Below are 21,187 nucleotides of genomic sequence, written 5' to 3' on the forward strand. Positions count from 1 at the left end.
AGCTTTCAGTTTTGATTTTTTCTTTTGTATGGGTGGAAGGAAGGGATAAGTAAGATACAATTGCAGTGCTGGTACAGTTAAGTGATATCTAATAAAATTGCCATGAAGCTGTCAAAGACACTAACTTACAGGTCATCCAGGAGATGACATTTCTTTTCAAATCCAGAGTTTCTTACTTCCCTCCAAGCTGCTCTTTGGTGGGTCCTAAGGGAAGGAAGCCAATGCCTCAGTGCTCTATAGCTTTCCAAAGGTTTCATTTACAACTTCCATGCTGCCACCAGTCACACTTTGTGTGTTTGTGCAAGGAAATCATCGTTCATCTCTGCCCAGCTTTAGGCTGAGACCTCAGTAAAACCAGACTTGGTCAGAGGCACTGTGTACATCAGAAATGGCAATTATTGGGAAGTGGTTTTATCCACATCATAATAAAACATTATCTTGTACTTAGACAATTTTGAGTCCAAAGAAAAAATAAACCACACAGTTTATCAACAGAGAGAATTGAAATACAGTGCTTGTGTGCTGGTGTGTAAGAAAAAACAATGTTTAGCACTGGAAAAAATTGGAAAATCCAAATCTCAGAATAACAGTTTTATACTCACTAGGTCATATATAACTGCCAGTCCTCCTCCCTCAGTCCCTGGTGCAAGCCCCATTAAGAACAGCATAATGTGGAGAGTAACAGCTGCTTCTTTTTCCAGAAAACCTTTTAAACAAGGTTATGCTGCACTTTTCCTGAACTAAAAAATAAAATAGAACCATTTTGCTGTCAGAACGGAAAAGAATGCCTCATTCTCTTGTAACCAGAGAGAACTCACTTTGGACAGCACTGAGAAAAATAGCTATGCCCATTGTAAATAAGGACTTTATTGAATTACAGGACTTGAAAGATTGTTTTGAAGGGTTAGCCAAGCTTTTCCCTACACTAAATAAAATTAATAACATTTCCAACCTCAGTGAGAACAGCATGGGTGGGAACTGACAGTCTATCCAAAGCAGAGAATTCTTTACAGAATTTGATCACTTGCAGAAGGAAAGAGGGTGGAGACAGTCTGCAGTTAAGCCAAGAAAAACAATAAAACTTTCTCAGAGAATAGCAACTCAGAAAACCAAAATTATAATTGAGGATTATGCAACATATTGATGTAAATGTGGTGGTAAACCAATGTGATAATCAGTATGGATAAAAAAATACAGGCAACTCATAAAGAATTGCCAACTAAAAAAAAATAAACCAGAAAGAAGAAAAAAAAAAAATAGGCACCAAAAAGATGCTCGTTTCCTTCTAATTAAAGGTACTAATTTAACTCCCATCTCAGTTTCTTCATAAATCAATATTCATAGAGCAGACCGAAGTTTCGGTCCCAAGTGTTTATATTTTCATTTGTTTACATTTGTCAGCAGCTGACCCACTACAGTAAAACATCACATTCCCATTTACCATCTTTAGGGATCTCAGAAAAGGCTGACAAGGTAGATTCAAAACAGAAGAAGCTTCCCCAAGCTGGATTTCACAGAGCCTGAAACAAAGAGCAGGCATCAATTCAAAGAACATATTTGCTGGAACAAGAGGCAACAGGGAAGCCTGGATGCTTTATCTAAAGTTTTGGGACAGACTGCATCTGTTAATGTGGGACAGACTGTATCTGTTTTATGTAAACATTTTGCAGAAAGGATGAGCTATTTCTCAAGGCAAAGAGCAAAAGCTTACGTTAGAGTCAAAAAATTATCTCCTCAAAATAGTATCTACATCCATAAGAGGTCTAACACTAAGATGCTGAACCAATAGCATTCCATGAGGAAAAACTGGCAACACAATGCTTGTGCCTTGCTGTAGAAAAAAAAATGTACATTCTCTTCTTCTGAGACTAAATAACTGGTAAGAACCAGCAAAATATTTTGTGCTGCTATTTAAGATATTTAACATCTTGCTTATCTCAGTTTCAAGTGGTAGGATAACATTTATAATACAGGCAGAGGCAGCAGATTAGCATTGCAGATGCATGAAAGTACCCAGGAGTCTATTCTAAGCCACGTCACAAAATTATATTAATGAACAAAGACTGTATCCAGTTATCTTTGAATAACATGAGATCCCTTATGCTGTCACTGGCTCCAGGGGTTTTGCCCATGTGAGTCTAAATCAGTGGTCATGCAGTTGTGTTCACACAAAGTGGAAGTGCCCTGGCTGAAGCCCACACAGGGAATCGCTGAAAATCCACATTTGATTCTCTGTTCAGAGTACAGCAAACTGTGATCAGCTGTTTCACTTCTGCTTTTCCAGACACATTAGACCATCAGAGTGGCACCATATAATTTCAAAGCACTACTGCAATAATTTTTTCTCACTAACAGAGATCATCAGGCATTCAAATGGCAAGTGAACGTGAGCTGAAGCACAATTAACGCTGGGGGTTTTTAACAAACTCGACTCCCAAAGGGATGCTGATTTGCCACAAAACAACCACTACACGATGCTTTCGGAGGCTCACGATGGCTCGGAGGATGCCGGACCCGGCAGCAGCGCGGCACAGACGGTGTTTGCGCTGAGCGGGCCGGTGCCCCCGGTGCCACTCCCCAGCCCGGGCACGGAGCGAGCGCGGCTCCCCCAGCGCGATCAGGGTCAAGTACGAACAGCGGGGCTGTGACCTTGTCCGAGACACTCGGGGATCCAAATCCTCTGCCCTGCCCTGCCGCTGAGCTAATTAAAGCGCTGAACTCCGGGCTGCAGTTCACTGTGCTGTGCCGGAGATCAGCGCACCTGGGCTGCGGGAGGAGGACAGAGCAGAGGAGCAGCCGCCGGAGTCAAAGGGGGGCAGGAGAGGGAGCGGCCCCCGGGTAACCTGGCGGCCAGAAACGGGTCACCTCAGTCAGTGCCACCCGAGGGGCAGCTCCCCGGCTGCCAGCGCCGGGCACACGCGGGTGCCAGCCCGCTCCCCACGGCCCTCGCCCTGCCCCACCTCGCCCCCGCCCGCTCCCACGCTCTCCTTCCAACAATCCCAGCAAAGCTGAGCAATCAATTCCCTCCCAGTGGCCCCAGCAGAACACTCTGTGCACCCTGGACTGATATAATTTCCGCTAAATTCAAACCATAGGCTTTTGCCCCATCAGCTTCTCCTAATTCACCTTTTTAATGATGAAGAGATTACTTCAGAATTATTTATAGTATCCTGATGATTCAATTGACTCCTGCCCTCACCTTTGAGGCTTCTTATTCCTCGAACACATGCAATGAGCCCTCCATTTCCCTTCGACTTTTTTATCCTCTAATCTTGTATTTCCTCCTTTCTCAGGGTTAATGAGAAGAGACGTTAGAGAGCCACCACTGTGAAAGTCATACCTTCATTATTCTGTAGATAGCAAAAGTACTATTCAAAAAGATAAAAACAGATAGCACTTACAGAAATTAAAATTACAGCATGACATAGATTAATATCTGCATTAAGACATAATCTTTCTGTTACTCTTACAAAGAGTTCCAGTGGTGGGTATGAATTAAAGAACATTTGGGACAGATAATCTAAAGCGTTTTACTGCATGAGGACAGAACACTGTAACAGATCTTTTAACTCTGAGCCAACTGGTCTCTTAAGGCAAGGAAGGCTGTCCTAAAATCTGACATTGGAAACAGCATCCATGCTATCCCAGTTTCCTACATGGATGCTGCTTCAGGTGATAACTCTTCCTCCTACTTCTTTCATCCTTAACACAACCATTCATGCAGATACAGCAAACTAATAGCAAGTGTAGCAACCATCGGGCTCCCTCCTAAATACATGTGGAACCGATTGCACTTTAACGAACTCATTAGAAAAAGATTTAGAAAAGGGGTGGAGGACAATAGTCAAGTTCACATCTGTTTTCCAACAATTGGAGTCATGTTCTGCCTCTGGAGTTTGTAGAGCGTGCTAATCTGTTCATTTGTTCATCTGCTCACAAGGTTTTTCATGTCTTGAATCAACTTTTAATGGAAATCTTTTAATGGGCCCTTTTCTTCCTTCTTATGGTTATACTATTTCCCTATGGCAACTACCACACATTCTCCTGCCAAGTAGTGGCATTATGAAACTATTTAAGTTGTCTTTTACTGCATTTTTTCATCTGGAGTTAAAGAGGTGAGAAGCCATCAGTACCACACAGTAATAACTAGCTGTACTGTTGGGGAATCTTGTTGGACAGGATCCATCATGTGATTAACTACACAGGCAGCAGGATGAAAAAAAATTCATACACATTCTTGTTCACTCTCTGCCTGGAAACATGTATTGGAAACGTGTTTGAAGAAAAATTGCAGCTAAAGACATAAGGGATCTATAATAACAAAGGAACTACTCTCATCCCGCTTCAGTATTGTATATACACTCACACACGTACTCTAAAAGGAATTTTAACCAGGGATTTTTACTGCATTGGCTTTAAAATTATACACATACTGTAAATTTTCAGAGAATTGGCAGTAGAATGATCAACTTGGCTTCTCTCTCTGGCACGTCATTCTTCCCCTTGCAAGTCTCCATGACCTTGTGGCAATTAAGAGGAAAGGAGACCATGCTGAGTGGCAAACAAAAATAGGATTTATTTCCAGCTGTTTCTCTGTTTTGTTAGCTATCTCCACTCACATGGCAAACATGACTTATATTCAAAGGCTGATGGCTGATGCCTCCCCTACTGGAGAAAGGTACACAGGTGTTAAGTAACAGACCTTTGCCATTGTCATGACTGTGTTCAGCAAGGTGCTACTCAACACGTGAGTAGCTTCTCAGGTATTAGCAGGACCTTAAGAGAAGAAATTGTGGCTTCAGTTTCAAGTAATTATCTCATTTAATTGGTGTGGTTTGCAATACTGATCTGCTAAAGACACTAGCTGAGTAATTCTAATTGGGGAATAATCAAGGACTTCCCCTGTATTATTTTCCCCAGTATTATCCACCACACACTCACAGATCTATTTCCAATTTTTACGTGACGCAAATGGGTGCACGTAAAGTTACAACAGCAAAGGGCCACAACCTTCTGCAATAGGAAACAGAGCAAATATCAGGCCACCATGTGTGCAATACAAGACTGGGAGTAAAGAGTCTATTCATGAATCACTAATTTTGCTGGGAACATAGTTAATCCAACTTTCTAAGGTTTCTTTTAAAGAAAAGAAATGTTTCTTTTCATTAAAGTGGGTGGGTGCACTGCATATCATATTTCATAGGGTTCCTGAGGCATGGCCAGCCTTCATAAAATGCCTGAAATGTGTCAAATGAAAGGGCATATCTTGTTAAAATACAAAACAAACAACATAATTCACTAATATTCCATGTGACCCACCTTTTCCTTCAGCTTTCTGATTCAGTTTCCTTGCGGATCATTGCTCAGGAAGCTGAAGCCACAGACTGCAAACAGCCTGAAGCCATGGGATGCTTACCTAATGCTGGCAAACAGAATCCAGCCTAGTGTGCTGGCACCAAGATGACACCAGAGAGTCAATTCCTGCACTGACTCACTGCTGGCTCTAGGCATAGCACAAAATGTATTGTTTTGAAGAAGGCTGGATCAGAGTAGCTTGCTCCATGACACACAGGCTTGTTCACTTCTCCAGGGAGGGCAGAGACAGAGCTGATCTTCACAGCGCTTCACACTATGAACCACATGATATGGGATTTTTAACTGCATCAGAAATTATGCCTTCATGACAATAGCAGGAGAACTTGACATTTTTTTATGTCCCCTGCAAATTGAGATAATAAACACGAGTACAAGTTGATATGCAGCAGACCAGAGAGGGGCTTGCAGTGGCCAAGGGAAGGTGAACACTCATTCAAGGTGATCGTTCACTCAAGGCTGCAGACCTGTAACTCCAACAGAGGCTGCCCAAGAATGACAGAGGCATGGAGGCTCTGTGGAGACTGCCAGGGATGGGTGCTAAAAATCACCACTATCCAAAGCTTTCAATGGCAATGTTTACTTCATTCTAATGAAATCACCACTGCAAGAGGCCCTTCATCTGTTCACCAAACAGAAGTACTGTTGCAGAGTGAGCTTCTGCTCCTCTGAGAAGCAGTCCCAAAGCTGCATGCCCGCTCTGCACAAATCAGCCTCCCCAGGTAATAAAACTCTGCTCCTGCAAATGTTCAACAAGTGCTCTGACCCAGCAGTCAGAAACCAAATGAATTAAGAGAGTGAAAGCAAGTGACCTCTTCCAAATGGGTCATGTAACAAGTCTCAATTTACATTAGGTATTCAACAGCCTCCAAGTAGCAAGAACTTCTGGTCTGAGCAGCTGACAGAAGTTAAGCCTTGACAAGAGCCTAAGGTACCTCCACAGTCCCCAATGGAGACAAATCTTCTCTCAGGGGCAGGTAGGCAGACTACACAAACCTTGCACAAATTTCATCATCCACCAGTATTAAATCCAGGGTGGTGATTATACTCTTTCATTTCCTTCTCTTCAGGGTAAGGCACTTTCCTCTCCCTACAAGGATTGCTTTTCTACTATATTTTTGTCTCCTGAAGTAATCTCCACTTAATTTTCTCTGTGTTTCACATAAGGTCCTGTTTTTCCCAAGAGTGTGCTCAGCTATATCTGTTGTCAGCCCATGCTGCAGGATTTCACGTCCAATAGCAATGTGATTTTTTCATATGGCACATATGTCCTCTGTCAACATATACCCTTTATTTAGTCCATTCCTTCTCCCTATGCACCCAGTGGGATCACTGTGCAGTTATTTATTGCTTTTGCCAAGCATTTAACTAGTCCAAGAAAGAGATACAGAAAGACTGTACCAAAAACAAACAAAAAAGCACCTCCCAAAATAGACTTAGTCCTTATGTTTGCTCTCCCTTTCACCAAACTGCCTGCTGGCATAAATTCACATCCCTGTTCACTGGTATGCTTTTTTTGGCTGCCAGTGTCTTGGGAACATCTCAACAGCTGGATTTTGTGCAAACCTACATTCATATGATCTCACTGTGTTCTCATATATGGCCATTTCGAAGATGAATGTGCTAAAGAATGCATTCTCTGATGGCAATCAGTTACTGACTAACTTCTCAGAACACAAATATGTTTGCATCATATTCTTTCTTGTACTCTCACATCCTCTGTCTTCTGAAAAACCTGCTTTACAATTTAATGGGCATTGCCACATGCCCAGATTTTTTGTACTTTAGTTGCCAGTTGTCTTACCCTGCAGCTCCTTTCTGAGTATTTATAAATTACAAAAGCAATCTGAGGTAATTACCCACGATGACCAAAAATCTCAGGACAGGTAGTCCTACTGCAAAGCAGAATCCCACTTGGCAGAAATATTCTTTCTGTCTGCATTTCCTTGCAGTGGAAAAAACTACTCTCTGATTACAGAAACAACCCCTGGAGGATAATACTAGAGAAAACCCACACTATTTTGTTTAGTTCTCCATGGCTATCAGACCAGCACCTCACTGTAGTCAAACATAACACAGTATGCAAAAATATGCAGCAAGTGCCTTAGAGGGACTGAACTGTTCCTGCAGTCTGAGAGCAATTCAGGAGGAACCTCAAGGAAACGTGCTCTAAAGGGGGTGAGTGGCCTCAGCAAAGGTGGTCTGGAATGGAAATTGCCATATTTTTTACAGTGTGCCAAAGGGAAAACAGTTTCAATGAATGTTCATTGCTTTTTAGTGTGTGGCACGGAGGATGGCAGAGAGAGCTTGCAGAAATCCTCTATGAACAGGTTCCCTTTGAAATACAGAGATTGCATTGGGTGATTCTGCTTTAAAAAAGGACAGAGCCAAAGGACAAATGCATTCAGAAAACAGCAGCCAGCTATTCATAAATATTCTTCTTGTGCTCCCCAGTCCCCTCTCTTTAAAGCACAGACAGCACACAGATAACATCTCACTTCAAAAATCACAGCCTAACACATCAGCATCTCATACAGAAACACAGGGTACAACTGAGGCTGGACTCCCTGTTACCTTTTGCACTTCCCCTCTCAGGACCTGTTAATAAGAAATTAAGACTTATGTAAGTTTTCAGCAGGCATAATCAAATTTATTCTCAAAGCAAGAATTTGAAATAATTGCAGTACACTACATAGTGATTCAAGCTAAAACACTGCTAAAAACACTGCCACTCCAATTTTCATAGCTAATTTAAATTTTTATTTCTTAAAAACGTATTGGTATTCAAACCAAGCCTGAGGGCTTAATAAACATGGAGGTTGTTCTATGCCTCATCAAAGTTATCAGATAAATTCCAGTCACAGAATCTGTTATTATTTTGCCTTGCAACTGAGCTTACAACCTAACTTGTTATGGAAGTCACTAAGAACGATTATACTTTGAACTCTAGGACAGCATCTCTACAGGACCATTTTAGGATATTCAAAGAACTTGAATTTTTGACTGCTAGGGGGTTGGTAAAGACCAAGGAAATCTGTTCTAGCTTGCAGGGGTTTATTTTCAGTGGTTAAACCACTGTCTATCCTGAACAATTGCCTTTGGGATTAATTAAGATGCCTTACTGGTCTCTCATTTTTTCTTGCCGTAGTTTGAAAAAAGGTAACTCAAACGAACACAAGGAATAATACCAGGAAGTAGACACCTTAAGTGCTTTAAAATCAGCCTAGAGGGGTCAAAGACTGATACTTATCCAGTCAACACCCAGGAACCTGCAAGACAATGTTCAACCAGGATCCTGTTAAAAATCACACACATTGCCAGTGCTATTTTTGCATGTGATGTTACCAAGCCCAAGCAATTTTGAAACCCTGCCAAACTGAGAAGAGCTCAGATGAGATCAGGAGATCCTATGATAATGTCCAAACATAAAGCACCACAGCCACCTCTCCCACAAGACTGCCGCACATTGTACTGCCCAACGAAGATGTTTCTGTGCTCTTCAAAAAGAGCAATGGTAAAAGCCCTATAAGCTCACGAGATCTAAAGATTGGAAACTGTTTTCCAATGCTTTGCCTGCCCCAGATGAAATTCTACAGGGACAGACGCATCCAGTACCCCTTCCTCCTCCTTTCTCCCTTCCTTGCCTTTCCCCACTTGCTATATTTACAGCATCCAAAGCTTTTCATCGATTTCCATTGTAATCTGTGTAAATAAATACAAGCGTAAAAAACCCCAACCTTGGGGAGCCTGGGCCAGTTCCAGCTTGGCTGGATAGCTGGGCTGTGCATGGAGCTGGAAGGGTGTTTTTAAAAGGAGGGAAGCAGAAGAGAACAGCTTAAGAATCTTGGCTCAGGCTGGGCATATTTCCGCCTAACTCTGGCTAAAGCTCAGCACGAAGGGCTGGACGAGGAGCCGATAGGAAGCCGGGGAGGGAGGGAAGGAGGGAGGGGGGGAGGCTGCGGGGCTCTCCAGCACAGCCACGGCACAGCCCGGGCAGGCTGGGACCATGCTTTTCCTCTGGGCACTGGTGTTTGCTCTAGTCCTGCAGGAGCAAGACCCTTCAGGTAAGTGACTCTGAACTTGCAAAGCAGAAACTGTAGCTTAGTCTCAGTATGGTCAAAGCCTTTGCATGAGGCGGGAGGGGAAGGCAAACAATTGCTTAATTTCTCTATGGACTTTCTGTGAAGGTGACACAGGTATGTGTCAAAACTCTCTGATTTGAGAGGTAAAACCCCATTTTTGTGACCTTAAAGTCTGTCCTATAGACATATTGCTTTTGTAGATCTGGAGATTTTTTACTTCTTACAGGAGATAGAATCACTCTACCTTCAGAAATTTAGGACCACATTGAGGTGCTGCAGACAGTGCTCTCAATTTCCATAATTACTGTTCTGGCAGCCGTATTAATATCACACTAATCCACTTGGAAATGAGATTGAAGTTCAAAGTGATTAGAGAAAGCTTTATTCAAAGCTTTCTTTTTAAATTTCCGGGTAACAGCATCACCACTTGTTTCTTCTGCTTTGGACTGCTTATTCCTGAGATTTTGAGGTAGAGAATGACTTCTCCAAAAGCCTCGGGAGAACAAAATATAAACAGAGAACATCTGATAAGCCTGCATCTGAATTCTACTTTCATTAACAAGAGATTAGTACTGCATAACCTGTAATCACATTGTAGTGTGACAAAGCTATTCAGTTTGGCTAGTTCAAGGTTTACAGTCCCTGTGTAACCACAAGCCTGGCTTCCCAGCCTGTTTGTGCTGTATCTTTTCTGCTGGCTGAGGCTCAGATTTATTTTCCCTCTGCTCCTACTTTCTTGACAAGACAATAGCTGTATTTCATGGCAGGGTAGTAAGATCCTATTACATTCAAAACATTTCCTAAAAAACTGTTAGTCCCTTCTGCCCCTAAGTTCTAGTCACTCTTCCTTGCCCTGACTCCCTCCTTCTTAACTGGCTTTGTGATGTTTATCTCAGTGATGAACTGAACTATCAATGCAACAGCAAGAGCACTCTAGCTTGTTTTCACTCCACAAGAATTCACTATACTCTTGTGAGTTTTGTAAGCTTCACCGAAATCAATGTGAAATAAAAGAAAATAAAAAAAGGCTTTTTCTATTCCCATAAAAGTAGGGTTTTAACCTAAAATAATTTGCAAACTCAGATAAAATTCAGTTAATTAGAATAGCATCTCAATAATAACTGCAGAGGAGACTAGCACTCAGTATCATGCCAGGTGGCAGCTACTCAGTCAGCAAACAATGTTTACTGTCTTAATGGTTTCCATCATGCAAAATGAGAAATTTTGTGTCTGTCATGGCCAGGGGAGTACCCTGCCAGACTGAAGGCTTAAAAAAGCCATCCCCACTTTCCCTCTGTTACTCTTGAGTTATGAACAGAACTTATGATTCCCTTGCAGAATCCCCCAACCTAACTCCCACGGGTTCCTCTTAAAAATTATTCAGCCAAACTAGAATTTACCTTACAATTCAGCCATTAATGTAAAAAATCTCATATTCATAGAGCTCAGCCTGCAAATCATTCAGGAGGAGAGGCTGGCACGGGAGCCCTTCTGGATGCAACCATGCGCTCCTGCCACAGTTCACTGTGCTGTGTTCATTTGTGGGGCGCTGCTCAAATGCAGCGCACAATGTAGCGCACAATACCTGCCCCTTTTAAACGTGTTTCCAGGCAGATCGTTCTGAGGGGTGAGCACCCCAAGAGCAAACACTGTGCTCCAGGCGTGTGCGTGGCAGAGAGGTGACCTGGAGCTCCTGGGTGACCAGCCCCAGCCCGCGCAGCACCAAACCAAGCACTGAGCGCTCCACCAGGGACAGCTTCCAGCCCAGGCGCTGCTGCTCCACACCGCGGCGTGATTTGCTTTCCAACAGCACAAGTTCCAGCCCGTTCTAACTACGAGTTAAAGTAAATCAAGTGTATGAATGCTTCTCTTCATACACCTAACGTTTTTTGAATCCTCCGATATTCACATGCAATACCAAAGCTGGGAAGATCTACAAGCTAAACCATTATCTAGAAAAGGGGAAAAAAAAATCCTTTCTGAACAGCCAGATTCTGCCCTAAATTGACCATTTGCATTATCACAGAGAAGCATTTTTTCTCTAGGAGATTAAAACACCGCATTGTAGAATTAAAGACACAGTAAAAACTTATGATAGATATCCTATTTTAGGCCTGACTTGGACTCATACTTCTCTACTAACAAATTAATAATGGTTTAACCTATACTCCATGTTACAGCTATTTCCTGTCCTTATAGAAACCCACCAGCATTATTGTCTCCAACACAAGGATTACAGTCCTTGCAGAACCCACCTTTGAGCTCTAACAAGGAAGGAGAAATAAAGTTTGCAAAAACAAAGTGTACCCCAAAATCACTGTGTTTTTTAAGATTGTGAGTTATCTGGAGATCAGGGTGCAGTACAGAGCCTTTTATAAAGAGATTTTATATATCTGTAAAGCCCTATGTTTTTATATATTGAGTTAAAAGGAATTTCAATTCTGTGGACATCATAACCTCTACATGTAAAGCAAAAGTTACTATCAAACTCTCCCAAAAAATGAGGAGTTTAGAAATATAGGACTCTTGTTGTTCACCTGCAGGATGAGGGTTTATTTATAAACACAGCTGATCTGCTCTGGCTGAAGCAGATGTAAGTCCTGGGCCTGAATGTCAGGATCTACTATCTATGTATGTGCATGTATCTGCCCTTCTCTCACCATTCCTGAGTTGCTGCAGACTGCATGAACTGTCAGCCAAGAGAAAATAGATCTTCAAGCAACTCCTTAGATTTGTTTAGATTTTAGGAAAAACCCTAAAATTATATTCTTTCATTTTACTTCTTTCTACTGCCCTGACTTAGACATATGAAAACTACACAATCACAGAGCTGACTAATAAGTCACAGACTCACCCCATCCACTCCCCATGACCATCATTTCTATTACTAAACACAGAACAAAAGCCATGTTCTCAGAAAATTGAGAAACTCTTTATCCCCTGATACTAGTGGTTATCCTCAAATTGATTATCTCACATCCTCCACTTTCAAGTCAGCCTTAAGCACACTAATTCTGCAGAACTTCGATTCTTTATGGATACTAAGACACAGCTCCTCTTCTTCCTAAACAACTTCCCCTTCTCTACACACAAGTGTGCCCTATAGAGCTTCTAGCTATAATCCTCCTAACATTTAGCCTTGGTTTCTATTACAAAGATGCATTCACACGAAAATAAATCCATAATAAAGGCAAACTTTTCTGGAGCCCAAAGCATCATTGTAAGATACAGCATGAAGCAGAGTAACATACCTGCTAATTATGTAGCTTGTGTCTCTTATCAGTCCAACTCCCTGTAGTCATTTTCCACTGCAGAAGCAAGTGCAAGAGGATGTTCTCTGGCTGCTTGTTCTGGAGACCAGCATGCTGAAAACACTCTCCAAGCCAATAGTTCCCTCACAGGAACATTTAATTACTATCCTTCTTCCTTTGAATGAAAATACACAAAACTTAAGTGCTTCTTACAATCACAGATATGGTCAAATTGCAGAAAAAGGAAAGTAGTTTTTCAAGTAGCACTATTGCTTCTGGCACATAGCCATGGCAAGGGCCCAGATTTTTCTGTGTGTCAAAACAAACCACCCACTGGAAGCATGAACTATTCCTGGTCTTGTGCACTCCCTCTCAGTCTCCACTGCTGGGTAAATGAGAGATGGATCCCCTTATGAGAATTACATGGGTCACAACAGCAAAAGCTGCCTGTAAATGAAGTAGTTTAACACAGAAATGTATGCTATCTACTCAGAAACAATTGCTACGAGGTCCCATTTCTGATTTTGCACATTTCACAAGCACAAGTGATGTGCCTTGTTGTTCTGCCACAAAAGCTATAGCCTAGTAAAGGCGTGTGCACAGTTAAATATTTACATGTGTATGTATATATTTACATGTGTATGTATATATTTGCATGTAAATATAAGCAAACCCATGCAGTTGTCTCCAGTGTGAAGCATATGGCAGTGTGTAAGTTGCTAAGGAATTTTATTTATTTATTGCAATTCCTGCAGTCTTTATTGCAATCACTAAAGGGAAGAACTCCCTTATCTTTAAGATAATACTGACTGAACTCTAAAAAGAGGTAGAACTACCTGGTTAGAACTACCCAGAGGTGTCAAAGTCACAGCTAAGCATTACTGCTTCATGGATTACAGCCAGAAAGATGCTCTATGTCCAGGTAAAGATATGCTTCTGAGTGGCTAAGAACTTGAAGGGAATCTGTGCCCTAAAAAGTATTTTCAATGCAACACTTGCTATCCAAATAAATTATTTTTGATGTCCTAACAATAAAATTTTATTTGGCTTGAGTTATGTAGCACAGCTTAAAATGAATTTGGATGTACTGGTGATAATAAAACTGGTAGTGACACAGAAAGTTAGTTCAGTACTTCCAAAGCCAAGGATGCCAATGTAATTAATTAAGAGCTGACATTAATGGAAACTAACTTTGATGCCTTGAAGAACAGCCCCCAAAATTAAATATGACTAACAGTTTTAGCTTAACAGAGTCTATGGTCTGAAAGCACCAGTACTGATAGTTATTAGTATCAGTTCAGATTCAAAGCAGTTGAATCTTTCCTGAATTCAGCTGCAAGTTATCTTCACCAATCACTTTTGGAAACCATGTTATTTCTTGAGCTAGCATTTCAATATTACATGCAAATTTCAAAGTGGAATCCAGCACTTATATTTAGAGAAAAATAATTTAAGCAAGGGTCAACAAATCCATTCAGAAGTCTGTTGCATTCCTCCCACACTGGATAGTGGATTCATCATTTGAACATGATCCTCCAGTTCATGACCTTTTTCCTGTTGGAACATAAATCAATACTACTGCCATTCCTTTTCTCATCAAAGGCTGTCTGGCCACCTTATGCTCCATGCTTTAGGAATAAAATAATACTACTAAACCTAAGGCAGTGCAAACAAAACCACAGAGCACAGCATGTTTTCTGGAAGAGTTAGTCATGTTCTCCTTTATTCCCCTTGCTCTATCACGTGTTTTCAGGTTTCCTCATTTGCCATCTGGTTCCTGTTTCAATCTCCCATGTCTCTCACTTGGCTTGTGGCCTGCTTTGTTTTATCCCTCCCGCCCTACTGAGCACAAACAAGACCTTGCAGTCAACTTTCAAAACCACACTGATCACAGAATGAGGCCAAAGAATTTGACAGATTTTAAGACCAATGGGAAACATTGTGGTCACTCACCTTGACCTTCTTTGTAATGCCGACCAAAGAACCCAACCCAGCAATTCCCAGATCAAGCCTGTAACTTCATTTGGAGCAGCAATGTGTCATTAGGAAGGTTACTTTAGAAGACCTACCAGATCTGTGTGGTCACACACTTCAGTTCTGGCAGTCCCAGTAACCACAGAAAATGACAGCAGAGAGGCAGTGCCTTGGGTTTATTCTGATGCTTATCATTAACTACTTGGATGATCAAAATGAACCATTTAACAGCACCTGGACAGAAAGAACCCTCACAGTCCCAGAAGGGAACTTCATCAGGGAGCACAGAGAAGGAACACCTTGTGGGTTGGGGGAATGTATCAAATGTACAGGAGGCAGAAGAGCTTAACTGAGGGATATTCTTAATCAAAAGCCTCTGCTCATAACCTGTTTAGCAAGGCTGTTTTGATTCTTACTTCATTGCTCATTCTCTCCCTTGCTATAAAACCAAGTTTTGTACAGTCAGGCTGACCATAATACACAGATCTTGCTCTCCATCATGCTACTTCTTTCAAACTTTAGGCATGTTCTTCTAGCAAACAGATCCTTATTAACAACCAGTTCAGAGATGCTCCATTTCCCTGCTGGTGTCTGACTGCATCACAGCCCAGGGTGGTTGGATCTACTCAGATTTATGGGCACCATCAATGTAGCACAGAGGACTTACTCAGAGCAAAAAGGCACGAGTCGTTTCCTTATCTTGAACACGAGAGTTCTGGTTCTTGATGGAAAATAACCACCCTATATATCAAATAGAATGGATTTCAAGAACTTAACTGAACATCTAACTTGCAAGAAACATCAGGTGGAAATTTGCAGATGGGACATTAACTGAAAGGTAATGTTCTCTCTGCCATATTGAAATGTTGCAAGTGTCTGCATGAAACAATCTATTAAGTTTCAAATGAGATATTTAAGACATTGAAATATGCCTCCTACACACTTGCCTAAGCTGTCAGAAGTTGCAAACACCTACACATTTTAAATATGTAATTTATATGGAATACAAAGAACGCTTCACTTTTAAAAGTGGTTAGCTTCAAAACTTACTACTAAAGTTGTCTCTATGCACATGCTTTGAAACACAGACAAGTAAAAATTCCAATTTACATTTTAAAAATGTTTCTTCAGTAACTCCAGAAAGCAAGTACCTGGAAGTATCCTAAGTCATTAGTCTTTTGCTTACATAGTTTGCAGCCTTCTGCTCTTCACTTGCTCTATATGATGACTGTAAAGTCACATGGTGACTTCATATATATGAAGTAGAAATGGTGCTGGAGTAGGGTCAGTGCCAAAGGCAGATTGTTCTTTCACCAACTGCAACAGAGAAGGGCAGTGCTCCTAGCAACACTCCACGTGCTCTCTTGGAGCACATGGAAATTACTGCTTTGGCTGAACTGCCTGACCATAGTGACCCAGATATGTGCCACATTAACAAGGGACCGGATGTGTCCTGTGAACAGCCCATCCCAGAGATAGAGCTGTGGCTTAAGAGGTAAAGCCAAACAACAGAATAACAATGAATGTTTTGGGAAGCCAAAGCCTCAAGCCAGGACTGAGAAAAAAGAAGAAATCTACACTGACTGCCCAGCCACTGGCAGCTGAAATAGCCTGTTCTGGTGTGGTGGTGAAGGGGCAATTGCAAGAGCTGGAGCAGCTCTGTTCTGGTGTGAAAGTCACTAAGAAGACATGGATATGCAGGTCTTGAGAGGGTTTCTCCTAGCTCAGCCCTCTCACAGCTCCATACTGTGCAGTCTACAACTAGACACACTTATGCTTATACCAACCCTTAGCCTTGCTAACATCATGTCAGGTGCTTCCTGAGACATTTAGGCTTGGCCTGTTTGTCAAAGTTTTAGGCACTGCACCAATTCTGTGGTTCTGAGCGATATCTTACAGCCCTGTCAAACTAGGACTTTGTCCTCCTTCAGTATGGCCATTACAGCTGGTAAGGCAGCAAAGCGCTGTGAGCGATGGAAAGCTGTCTCCTGGGTCAGGAGAGGAACCCAAGGAACCAGAAGCTACTGAGTCCTGTGTCCCATAGCAATCCCTTTATCTCCTTCTCTAGGTACACACAAAGCTGTGTGTGTGTACACATGATGCACACAAAGCTGTGCAGCGCTTTGCTAAGCTCACAGGAAGATGCAACAATCTTACACTGGCTGTACATCCCTGTCATGGTATGTATACATGTGCTTTGAGTAACTCTCAGTCCATCATTTCTAACCTCCCCACCTACAAACACCTGACTAGAGAATCAGCCACCACAATTTCAGTATCTCCACACTGTTCCAGTCATGATGAAAAAAAGACATGTCAAGAAGCAAAAATTTTGAGAAATAGCACAGTACACTTGACCACTAAGACAGTAACAAGACTCATAAACCACCACCACTAGCAGCAAAGAGGAGGAAAAAAAGTGTAATTGCAAAGCAGCTGGTGTTGAAATACCTGCTCTATTTCAGCACTCTTCGGTAAACAGGTAGACGAAGTCTTCAGGATTCTGTCCTAACAGCACCACCTTCTGGTACTGCACTAAAAAAACCCCTAACCAAATCTCTGCCAAACCAATTTCTATATAATGCCCAGTAAGTCAGGTCACTTTATAATCCCCCCTCCACCCCCCAATTCCAAGGATGCCATTCCAACTCAGAGTACATCTCTTATGGTCTCCAAACTGCAGTGATCCTTACTGACACGTTTGCCATCACCTGACACCTACATTCCAGAAATCTTGGCACGGGCTTGAGATGAAGCACTGCAGCAGTTCCAAACCACTGCTCTGGCACAGCAGCACTGAAGACAGAAGTAGTTACTGCTCTTGTCTGTCTTACTGTTCATTACAACACAAGCTCAGTTTTGTCTTTGTTACAGACAATGACAGAATGAGTTACTGTTGCTTCCTCATTATCACAGCTGCTTCAAGCATCAAACAAGAGCAAAACCTAACTTAACATGCAGGAAGATATGTTATCACTTTAGCAGAGTTTAAAATATTCCACTAAAGTCCTCTGCACACCTTTGAAAATTTAACTGTTACTGAATGCTGCACAGAAGTTATGAAAAGCAAATAGGCTCCACTAAAGCATGGACACTATCAGCTACTGATCTTTCATGGAGCACAGTCAGCAAAATGAAAAGTTCAAAGAGCAGGAGCTCATGAGTACTGAGAGGTAAACACAGATAACTGACAGAGAAATGTGACTTTGTATAGCAAAGTCAGCAAACGTGCTCAGCAATAAAAAAATTTTTATTGTTTCTCTTCCCATTGCAAAGTCAGACTGTCTGGGACAACCTTCTGGCAGAGAGGAACCATCAGCATCTATTTGCAAGGTGGACAAGCTTAGCTAGTCTTCAAAGCTTTACAGCACCAGTTGCTTCTGAACAAGGTCTATGAGGAACTGTTGTGTTAGGCAGATCTTCCCAACAGTTAGGTTTGGCACCCAAGAGAGAGTCACAGCCTATAAACTTACCCTACACATGTAGGAAAAAATAGATTATGTAAAAAAAAATACATACATACAAAAAAAAACCAAAACAAACACCCATGGCAAGAGAAAACACCTTGTTCCAACCAACATGACACTTGTAGGCAACTACTAGGGCACAGCTGTAGTGATTGGAAAAGAAGTTCAAATCCTACATTTGGTTCATCAACAATGCTGTGTAGCATGCAAAATACCACTTCAGAAATCAGAAAGGCAATTTACCCTCTGCCAATGACCTGTGTCTCTATTTCCAGCTGCTGCTGATCCTGTCACTATGGCACCTGGAGGTCTGGAAACAGGAACCTGGTGTAATGAACACATGCTCCACGAACGCTTAGATATTATTGAAGAGGTAAGAGGGATTGTGCTGGCTCCTGAACCTTACCAGACCTCTGCCCTATCCTTTTGACCAAAGAAAAAGGATGTTTCTAGACAGTGTCCCTTCTTGACTTTATTAGTCAAGGTTGGACTACTTTTTTCAGATGTCCTATTTATCCATAAATCCATTATCACCAGGAATATGTAATCTTAATGAATTAAAAAAAACCTGATTAACAATTTTTTATATATCAGCCTTTGCTCTAATGTTTATAATCTAAACATTCTAATCTGTGCCTTTAATCTAAAAATCTCAGAATCTGTATTTGTAGTTTCACACTGACTTATGGGTAGATGTGAGTTCTGCAAGTGACTCCAAGACTGATAGAGGAATTTCTGCTCACTCCAGCTGACACTTAAGAGCTAAATGAGCTCTATGATGAAGATTCCAGGAAAGCTGCAAAATTTGGGGGTTTTTTTCCCCCGGTGTCTTAAGCAGGTATCACAAGATACCTGTTAACTCAGCTTAACTAACCTGTTAATTCTCAGCTGGGGAGTTCCCAAACATCATGCTGTGGTTCTCAAATGGGAACATGACCTCTCTTCTGCCCTAGTCCCAGCCCTCATCCTTACACCCCATCAACTTCTCTTATCGTCCATGCAGATACTTTTATTGCATTTCTGTCAGAAACGAGAAGGAATTAAAAACAAACTAATGGAAAGCTCCAAGAATTTAAATTATTCTTTATACAGGGCTGCTGTAACATAACTCTTGCACAACCAAGTGCTAATACTTGGTGCCACTAGAGGCCAGCAGAACACAAGGAATGTTTAAACCTGCAATGCGCATTACAGATTAAATTAGCTGCTGGCATTAAAGGATACGAGGTTTGCATTTCTGCAAACACATCTGGTGCAATTCCTTCCACTTGACCCTCTGACTACCTCCTTTCTCCATTTGTCTCTCTTGTTTCCATTAGAAGGTAATAAAAACAGTGGAGCACCTAGAATCAGAAGTCAAATCACTCCTCAACATCATCAGTGAGACAACAGTGAATATCCCCACCGTTCCAGGAACTCCACTTATAGACATCTTTGATGGTCAGTATCTTGTCAGGTATAACCTAAGTTGAAAAAAGGGTTACATATGTTATTATTATATATGCCATATTTTCTCTCTAAAGATGTGAACTAATTCAGCTCAGAGTAGGTAAGGCCTCAGAACAGGGGGCCTCAGGACCCCAATTGCACGTCCAGCTTAGAAAACCAGATTTCAACAACCTCTGAAGAGAAGGCTGGGAGCAAAGGAAGCAACTCACCTTAGAATGGCAGGACAGACTAGGTAATCTCAAGTCCTTTCCAGATTTAAGATCCTGTGATTCTTTAGCTTCATGTGTGACAAAATACAGGATGGCATCAAGATTTTACAAAATTGGAGGTATTGCCATTTTGATATCCTAAATCCAACTTTGATATGCAAGCCCCTCACACAAAACATGTTCCTGGATAAACGATTTTGGAATAAATTAAATCACAACAGAAATTAGTTGGATGAGACCACCTCTTCTACTCACTTTCTTATAATGCTCCATGCTCTTCATCCTCTGCCTAAATATCAACAGTGCATTTAACAAGGTGAGACACTCTTGGTGGAAAATAAACCACTTGTGGACAGATGAAAGCATCCACAGACATGTTTATAAAGTCAGTTTTGTCAGTGCTGAGCTGTTTGTTCATTAAGGTAGCTGTACCTGGGCACACCACAGTGCACTTACATGATGGAAGTAGGTTTGAAGTAAACAGCAGCAGAGTTTATGCTGGTTTTTGGTTCTTGCTGTATGGATCTAGAAACCATGATTGATACTGTCCTCACCAACTTTGTTATCCACTGAAGCGTACAGTTTTCTGTGAGGGGCAGTTAACAGGTTAATTGTTAAGTTACTCCCCTGCAATGGAAGGGGCTCTTCTAGTAAAAGTGAAAAATATTCCAGTAACGCATTGCAGTGAATTTAAAACAGAAATCAGCACATTTGCAGCACATCTATAGCAAGTACTATTCAGATGGATCTTGCTACAACTGCCAAATTGGTCAAGAATTAAAGATTGGACCTTTCTTCTATGATTTTGTGCATCAAAGTGACAATTCCCCACTTTAGAGTAGCAAGATTCGTGTTTTAGAAGAGATTTTTCCATAAAGATTGATCCTGATCTCATAACCAAAAATAATCACATAAACTCTTCTCTATACAGATACCAGCTGAGCACTGTGAAGACAGAAGACAGCGGAATGTAACAGTGTGGGTGTCATAAACAGTTGCACTTCTGATCTTTTAATAAGCTTGTGTTTGCATAATTTGTGCAGGGTGAACAATCCTCAGCTGTAGTTTGTCTTCTGTGTTGCTGTGCTTTATAATAAAAAGGTATTTGCTTTCAGACACAGTTTTAAACTTTGCATGCTAAATCTTTCAGGTGCCCTACTTTATCAAAACTGCATTTCAAATGTCAGTAAAAAAACAAGATAGGTGGTGTTCAGGACTAAAGCACAGCTAACAAACGTCCCTTAATTCAAAAGCTTCCTCCTTCCCCTGCAAGGAAGTGAACCCTTGCTATTGGTTTCAGCCAACAAAGATACACTTTCAGCTGCAAACTCCTCTCAAGACATGCTCAGATTGTCTGACAGAAATAAGGGTATGGTCTGCCT

At 41.5% G+C, this 21,187-nt stretch overlaps 1 protein-coding gene across 1 annotated transcript; it reads left to right on the forward strand.

Annotated features, from left to right (window-relative positions):
- The first annotated feature begins 9,325 nt into the window (after window positions 1–9,325).
- PLAC9 (placenta associated 9) lies at window positions 9,326–20,921 on the forward strand. Its single transcript, XM_058029623.1, has 4 exons — window positions 9,326–9,437; window positions 18,423–18,520; window positions 19,467–19,587; window positions 20,737–20,921. The coding sequence occupies exons 1-4, from the start codon at window positions 9,380–9,382 to the stop codon at window positions 20,745–20,747; spliced, it is 288 nt and encodes a 95-aa protein (XP_057885606.1). The 5' UTR covers window positions 9,326–9,379; the 3' UTR covers window positions 20,748–20,921.
- The last annotated feature ends 266 nt before the right edge of the window (window positions 20,922–21,187 follow it).

Source organism: Melospiza georgiana, chromosome 8 (assembly GCF_028018845.1).
Source record: "Melospiza georgiana isolate bMelGeo1 chromosome 8, bMelGeo1.pri, whole genome shotgun sequence".
NCBI classification, from domain to species: domain Eukaryota; kingdom Metazoa; phylum Chordata; class Aves; order Passeriformes; family Passerellidae; genus Melospiza; species Melospiza georgiana.